We start from the raw sequence: 8,710 nt of genomic DNA on the forward strand, positions 1-8,710 counted from the left end.
TTGGCATTATATAATGTTTAATTGACGAAATTCTAACGAATGGACCCAAGTGTCTATTTTTTGAGAGTTAAGAGTACTCAAGTGTTGCAATTCAAAGTTTAGGGTACCTATTTGTCGCTACCCCCAAAGTATAGGTACCTATTTGTAATTTACCCAAAATTTTATAACAATTTGTAAATCTTGCAAGTAAAAGAGTTTCTAGAAATACAACAAGATTTTTTGGTATTTGAAATGTAGCAAAAATGGATACTCAAAAATTTTTTCTTTCATATAAACAAAATTTAATTTCTACTTTACAAATCTTAGTTCTAAAGTTTTACTTAATTCAAATATTTGAACTTCAAAATAAAATATTAATTATATTTGTATCATTGGACATTTTATTGATGAGTCATGGATTTTGCAAAAAAGAATTTTAAGTTTTACAAACTTGAACCACATATTAGCTCAACAATTTTAGAAAATGTTTTAAATACTCTACATATTTTTAATGTTGAAAATATTTTTTTTCTATTAATTTTGATAATGCTAATAACAATGATTCTGTTATAAATGTTTTAAAATCCTAGTTAAAACCAATTTTAAATGGAAATTTGGGCATACCATATTTTAAATTTGTGTACAAGAAATTTTAAACATTACTTCACCATATATTACAAAAATTGGAAATTGTGTTTTGTATATTAGATCTTCTAGTGCGAAAGAACAAGAATTTAAATACTTTTGTCATCAATATGAGAACAAATTCTTACCATGACTCATCAATAGGTGGAAGTCCACATTTTCTATCTAAGAGAGTTGCATCTCATATAGGAAAAATTCTTACCATGTTTTATAAGGATAGAATGCCAAATATTAGAATAACTGATGATTATTGGGATATTACAATTAATTTTTTTTCAAGTGTTTATTACCCAAGAGCATGTACATTAGTTAATACATTATATATAACTAATGATTATTTTCAAAATATAAATTGTTCAAAATTTTAAAAATGTTGTTGAAAAAAGAGAAAATAAATTTAAAAATATAGAAAAAAAATTTCTTCTTTGTATCGTTTATTAGTAATACTATACCATAGGATTAAAATATTTGGTGTAGATATTTTACTTGATTCTTTTCATGAAAATGTGTAATTGATATTGGATTAAAAAAAGAGGAAGTTAATTATTTATTATTTAAAATGCATGGTTTATACAAATCACAAACATGACATATTAAAACTTGGACACACACAACAACTGAAAGTACTAGTGGTGATAGTGCATCAAATAAAATTTAATTCAGGCATTAATAAATAGAGGTGCACAACAATTGATCGCTACCTCTTCATCAAGTTCATTTACTAAACTTAACTTTTTTTTGCAAAGTAATGTTTTTTTTCACATTTAAGGAATTAAATAATTTTAACATTTTAGCCAGGTGGAAAGCACATGAATAAAAGTTTCACCACTTGCCATCATAACTGATGCTGCTCAATTTGAGGTGGTGCACGAACTGAGGAGGGCAACTAGATAGTCCTTGTTGGTAGGGCAGGTTCGAGCTTCAAGGATGAATCTGCGCTTCAAGACCTGTGATCGAGGAAAAAGTCAGAGGCCCAAGGAGTTATCCCCGGGTAAGTACTCCGACGCTCAAGTCAGTAGGAGGTGGTGGATTGTTGGGCTGAGCTATAAGGGTGCTGGTTTGAGCTAAGTAGCAATATGGGTGTCAGAAGTTAGGAGATTCTTTTCTCAAGCATGGAGTACCTTTTTATAGCCAGAGGGTCCGTATTCTAGTCGGAGTAGGGTTCTGGAGAAATCGGAATAGAGTTCCTCGCTGAGGTTACAGGGGGTAGAGTCCTACACCTCAGTGGAGTTGTCTTCCCATCCCTACCCGCTAGGTGAGCTTATCCGTGAGGCGCGTAGCAGACGTGGTCAGTGGGAGTCCTACACCTTAGTGGAGTTGTCTTCCCATCCCTATCCACTAGGTGAGCTTATCTGTGAGGTGCATAGCGTGGTCGGTGGGATCACAGTAATGCCATAGCTCAGTTGAACTACGCTGATGTGGTTGAGCTGTGACAAATGGCCGTGGGCCTATGGGCCAACTCAGCCATGTCCCCAACATCACTTCCCCAATTCCAAAGTCGTGGGACGATGTCCCTGCTAGAGGAAATTTTAGGCAATGTGGGCGGTGATGCATGCCAGTGCTTCGGCTTCTACCCACTTCATAAAGTAGCCCACTGCTACGAGGAGGAACTTGTTCTATGCAACCGCGGTGGGCAAAGGGCCGAGGATGTTCATTCCCCATTGGGTAAGTGACCATGGGCTGGTGATTAGCTTCAGAGGGCCTGCAGGCTGGTGATGGAGATTAGAGTGACGCTAGCTACTATCTTACTTCCGAACTAACTAGGTCTCATCCTGCTTCATCGTTTGCTAGAATTAGCCCTACCGGAGTGCCTTATGGGCTAGTGTGCGTGCGCCAAGGTGATCTCCGCAAATGCCCTCATGTATCTCTCTAAGGACGTAGTCTGCTTCGGTTGGGGATAGACGCTTAAGGTATGGAAGCATGAGGGAACGACGATAGAATTGACCCTGTATTAGGCAATACCTGGCCACCTTGTGTTGGAGCCTTTTCGCTTTTGCTTGATCCTTCGGTGAAGTGCCCTCTTGAAGATACTCGATTATGGGGTCCATCCAAGACGGGCCATGCTGCATCGAAGGGAGGAGGATGGCTGCTGGTGCGATTCTTGGATGGGCCAGTGTGTCTAATTGGACGACTGAGTCATGGTCAGTTTGTGGCGAGCTAGCCAGCTTGGAAAGGGCATTGACTCGAGCATTCTTGGCTTGAGGGATCTGCTGGATATCAAAATGCTCAAGCTACTGAATGAGCTCCTACACCTTTTGTAGGTTGCTCACCATAGAGGGAGTCTGCGCCTCAAACTGGTCGTAGATTTGGTTGACCACGAGCTGTGAGTCACTGAAGGCCTCGATTCGTCTGGCTCCGAGGCCCAAAGCAAGGGCGAAACCCAGCAATCAGCGCCTCATATTCGGCCTCATTGTTGGATTCTTTGAACTCAAACCTAAGGGCATGCTCCAACACTGCATCGTCCGGGCCGAGGAGGATAAGGCTGGTGCTACAACCCTGCTGATTTGACTTGCCATCTACATGGAGAGTCCACATTGGGGGCAGTGGAGCCGACTTCTCGGTGGTAAATGTACATTCGGCTATGAAATCTGCCAAGGTCTGGGCTTTGATTGCCGGCCAAGGTGCGCACTCAATGTTGAATTCACTTAGCTCCACACTCTACTTGACTAGGTGACCCAATACTTCTGGTCTTTGTAGCATCTGCTTGAGGGGCTGGTTGGTGAGTACTCGAACACTGTGGGCCTGGAAGTAGGGTCTAAGTTTTCTAGCAGTGGTGACGAGAGCCCGAGCCAACTTTTCAAGATTGGTGTACCTAGTCTCTGCACTGCTAAGGACCTTACTTGTGTAGTAGATCGACCTCTGTACCTGATCCTCTTCTTTCACTAGTACTGAGCTGACGACCTCATCTCTGGCCGAGAGGTAGAGCAATACCTCGTCCCTTGGGCTCAACTTAGTTAGGAGGGGCGGTGAGCTCAGGTACTGCTTCAGTTCCTGGAAAGACTACTCATACTCTTCTATCCAGTGGAAGTCCTTTGGCCGTTTGAGGGCTTTGAAAAAAGGGAGGCACGGGTCCGCTGATTTGGACATAAACCTGCCAAGGGTGACTATTCTCCTAGTGAGCCGTGTTGCACCTCTTTATGGGTCTGGGGGAATGTAATGTCAAGGATGGCCTTTATCGTCTCTGAATTTTCTTCTATTCCTCTCTGTGTTACCAAGAACCCCAGAAACTTGTTGGAGCCAACCTCAAAGGTGCACTTGGTTGGGTTTAACCTCGTCTTATACTTTTCTAAGTGTGTCAAAGAATTCACGGAGGTCGACTAGGTGATGTTCAGCCTTTTTGCTCTTCATGAGCATGTTGTCGACATATGCCTCCACGTTCCTACTGAGCTGTTCTTTGAATATCTCATTCACTAGCCATTGATAAGTGGTGTCGACGTTTTTGAGGCCAAAGGGCATTACCCTATAGTAGTACAGGCTGCGGTCAGTGATAAAGGTCGTTCGCTCCTGGTCGTCCGGGTCCATCCGGATTTGGTTGTAGCCTGAGAAGGTGTCCATGAAGCTTAGGAGCTCATGTCTATTGTTGGATCGACAAGTTGGTCGATCCCCGGTAGGGAAAAGCTATCTTTGGGATAGACCTTATTCAGGTCGGTGAAGTCGATGCAGATTCTCCACTTTCCCTTGGCCTTCTTCACCATCACTACATTGGCCAGCCAATCGAGCAACTTCTGCACTTCATCAACAATTACTTGCCATTGCTCAATGGCAAAGATTCTCTTCTTCTAATCATAGGTCAATAATGGGGGTTGACATTAAGCCGATGTGTGATAACTTCGGGGTTGATTCCAAGGATGTCCTCTACTGACCAAGCAAATTCATCGGCATTATTCCTCAGTAGTCGCACAAGTTCCTCTCAGAGGTGGTCGCCTAGCAGGGAGCCGACTTGAACTATCTTTTTGGGATCATCTTCAAAAAGGAAGACCTGTACGAGGTCTTCCATAGGTTGGCCGCGCTACGCCTTTACCTCGTGACGGAGGTCATATGCTTCTGCCATCAACGTCTCGATCATTGGATGTGGTCCTTGATAGGATAGCTGATAGCAATGCCGCATTGTTTTATGGTCTCCGTGTGCCACCCCTATGCCATACTTGGTTGGAAATTTCATGGCGAGGTGGTATGTTGAGACTACAGCCTGCAGGGCGATGAGGGTCGGCCTACCGAGGGTCATGTTGTAAGAGGAGTGGCAACGCACCATGCTGACATCTACCATGGCCGTTGCAGTGACATCGTCGTCTCCGATCAAGAGGGGAAGAGTTATCCTCCCAATGGGATGAAGGGACTCTCTTGAAAATCCCATCAAGGGAGTTCTAACTGGTGTAATCCGTTCTCTGTCAATGCCGAGCTTTTCAAATGCATCTTCAAACAATACATTGACAGAGCTTCCTGTGTCGACTAGGATCCTCCGCAACTTGAAGTTGGCCACTTCGGCTGTGATGACCAAGGTGTCATCGTGCGGTGTCTGGACCCCTCGGAGGTCATCGTTAGTGAAGGTGATAGATGTGTCGTGCCTCCTCTTGTGATATAATGTGGACCCCTCCGGCAGTGGCTCCTCCTGATATAACGTGGATGACGCCGACTGGGGGGCCTTGGGGTGGTGGTTGCCAAGCTTCATCCGTTCTTCGTTCATCTTGGGCTAGTTTCTCCCTTTTATCTATGAAGTCGTTGAGATAACCGTGCCTAATCAGATCTTCAATATGGTTGTACAAGTCAAAATAGTTCTCCATGTCGCGACTGTGGTCCTTATGGATCTCACAATATTTATCTCGGTTCCTCTTGTTACTTTGCATCTTCATCTTTTTGTGACACCTGACGTAGTTGCAGTCGCGGATTTGCATCAAGATTTCAGACCATGGAATATTAAACGACGTAAAATTCTGATAGGTCGGCAGAGGGGTGCGAGGTCTATGGTCTGTCAGGCGATCTTGTATCTTGTGATCTTTGTCTGACCTCTCAGACTTTATCTTGTTGATCTCTCTCCTCTTTCTATCGGGCTTCTCATCCTTGTCTTTAAGTTGTGCTTAGGCCTCTTCAGCGTTGATATACTTCTGTGCGTGGCTCATTCTTGCGGTCAATGTTTTAGGAGGATTTTTGGAGATGAAGAAGTTGAATGGGGAAAGGCGGAGTACGTGTTGTATGGCCATCACCGCAACTGATTGATTTAAGTCCCTGACTTGGAGTGCTTCTTTGTTGAAACTCGTCAGATAATCTCTAAGGGACTCCTCGAACCTGCATAAGGCTAGCCAAAGTTTCCCAATGCTTCTGACTAGCGGTGAATTGTGCCAAGAACTAACTGGGTCTCCAGTTAGGCCCCTGATGTTATGGAACTCGACGGTAGAGAGGAGTACCATGCCAAGGTTGGGCGCTGCAGCGTGGTCACAAGGACTTTGCACATTAGTCCCTCTGACGCGCTGTGTAGCATCATTTGAGCTTTGAGCACCGCGACATGGTCGAAAGGATTGGAGTTCTCATCGTACTTGTCGAACTGGGGGGCTCACCATCCAACAGGGGGTACCTCTTCTACGATGTCTTGGACAAAGGGCGGCTCCTTGGTGATATGCGCGGTGGCCTGCACAGGTTGGTCTACGATGAGAGTTACGCTCTTGTGGGTTGGAGTGCGTTCTATCTCTTCCAAACGTTGCCAGAGCTCTTTGATCTTGCCATCTCTATTGTTTGGGGCTGCAGTGTGTATGGCCTCCCTCTTGGCTCGTGTGAGGTGATCTTTGACCGAACTTGACTCGGCGACAGAGACCACAAAGAGCGGTATCCTTTTTCCGAGCCTTTCTTTGGCGGGGATGCACACTGACTGGTGTGTTTGGCTATGGTGGTCCTGTCCATGGGAGCGGGTAGTAGAGGTAGGCCTTCGGGTCATGTCCTGCCTCATATGCTCAGACCGCTCTCTCCTCGGTTTGAGGATCATCCTTCGTGCACATCGGGGCATGAGGGGGGATGGCCCGATTTGGTGGAGCAGCAGACCCCAGTGTCTGCATGAACTCGAAGATCTTATCAACCTTCTCTTGCATGGCTTGGAATTGTGCTGGATCTACTATGGACGAAGGTTGTGGGGCTTCTTGATGCGAGGAGTCACGGTGTCGGTTCTCCTGGGACGGGGAACTGCCTACTGATCATTCAGACTGGTTCTTAGGCATCTTAATAGTCTTTGAAGCTGTTCGGTGAGAATTTTTTTGGGAGAGGTTTTTGTAAGTTCCCACAGACGGTGCCAATCTGATGCTACTCAATCCGAGGTGTGCACGAACTGAGGAGGGCAACCAGATAGCCCTTACTGGCAGGGCGGGGCCGAGCTTCAAGGATGAGGCTATGCTCCAATGCTCAAGTCAGTAGGAGGTGGTGGATGGTCGGGCCAAGCTATAAGGGCGCTGGTCCAAGCTAAGTAGTAGTATGGGTGTTAGAAATTGGGAGATCCTTACCTCGAGCATGAAGTACCTTTTTATAGCCAGAGGGTTCGTATCCTGGTCAGAGTAAGGTTCTAGGAAAATCGGGATGGAGTTCCCCGTCGAGGTTATAGGGGGTAGAGTCCTACTCTTCGATGGAGTTGTCTTCCCATCCCTATCCGCTAGGCGAGCTTATCTGTGAGGCGCGTAGCTGATGTGGTCGGTGAGATCATGGTAATGGCATAACTCGATCGCACTATGCTGACATGGCCGAGCTGTGACAGATGGCTGTGGGCCTCTGGATCAGCTCAACCATGTCCCCAACAATAGCATATAATCTATTACCTATCCAGTGTCAAGAGAAGTTGCATGACAAATGGAACTCTAGGGATGCGCATATGCCTCAAATATTGATTAGATGTAGAGGATAAACCGGAACTTCGAGGTGGACATGAAATCTTAACTAATGGATCATTAGAAAATGAAGAACTAGGGGATGAAGGTGGAACTTAAAGAGAAGATTGAAGCCAAATATTGAATATTCAATAATGGTACATTACTTTCAGTATTAGTGTAAATTTTGGTTTTCAATTTTATTTGAAAGTTATTTACGATTTTTTCCATTCCCATTGTAAATTTTTATTTTTAACTTTATTGTATTATTTTATTCTAATTTCATGTTATTATTTTATATATCAACAATCAACAATTATACACATTAAATTTCAAATGCAATAAAAGTTTTAGATTTGTTTTGAATTGTTGTTTGTCTTGTTAAGTTTTTTTTTTGTTCGTAAATTCTTCATTATTATTTTTTGATTAAAAAAAAGAAAACAGAAAATCAATGGGCCCATAGGCTTGCATGAGCCTATTGGGCAGTGCGTCCAGGCTTTTGCCGAGTTCCCTTCTTTGCATATTCGTGCAAAGCAAGCACCATCCACCACAATGCGGGTGACACGAAAAGAGTGGGCGCTAGTATGCATTACAATTCTAATTGCATCAAATCTCTAGATGGAAAGTGAGTTAATGATGACCATGAGAAAATTGCAAAGGTTTTTGTGGAGGTGCGTACCAATGGTTTGGATTATTTGAATTCTTTATTTGATGTTGTTGTCTCTTAGTCTAATAATCAAATGTGAATAACTATCCCGTCTTTTGAGGAGATTGAAGGAGTGGTTAAAAAATTATGGAGTAGGCTCCTGATTGTAGTGGTATACTTGTAATTATATTTTAAACCTTTTGGAATGAAATGAGTAGTGATATTGTGGAGTTTGTTAAGGATTTCTTTTTTGCAATAAAAATTATCAAAGAGGCTAGCTCATTCTTTAAATGCTTTAATTCTTAAGAAAAATGATTATTTTATGGTAAATTACTTTAGGGTTATTAGTTTATGTAATCTTATTTTATAAAATTTTGACTAAAAGGCAAAATATTTTGTTTGATAAGTGCATTCACCCTTAATAAACTCACATACATGTTTGTGTAAACAATAAATTATCCAAGGCAAGGAGAGCTCTAGACAAGAAATACATAGCAAAGAGTTGGACAAATTCTAAAGGGAGTTTGGCACTATAATGATTAAATGCTTGTCTAGTGATGATCAACATTGTGGTTTTAGAAAAGCTCCAATTATGGCACAT

The 8,710-nt window shown here is 43.0% G+C and overlaps 1 protein-coding gene across 1 annotated transcript; it reads right to left on the minus strand.

Annotated features, from left to right (window-relative positions):
* Window positions 1-4,184: 4,184 nt before the first annotated feature.
* On the minus strand, window positions 4,185-5,308 carry LOC148874406 (uncharacterized). Its single transcript, XM_088961226.1, has 2 exons — window positions 4,646-5,308; window positions 4,185-4,403 (listed from the first exon to the last, which is right to left on the minus strand). Exons 1-2 carry the CDS (start codon window positions 5,306-5,308, stop codon window positions 4,185-4,187), a joined length of 882 nt encoding a protein of 293 aa, XP_088817352.1.
* Window positions 5,309-8,710: the final 3,402 nt, after the last annotated feature.

Source organism: Nelumbo lutea, chromosome 1, assembly GCF_056320005.1.
Source record: "Nelumbo lutea isolate HS-2025 chromosome 1, American lotus-T2T, whole genome shotgun sequence".
Taxonomy (NCBI): domain Eukaryota; kingdom Viridiplantae; phylum Streptophyta; class Magnoliopsida; order Proteales; family Nelumbonaceae; genus Nelumbo; species Nelumbo lutea.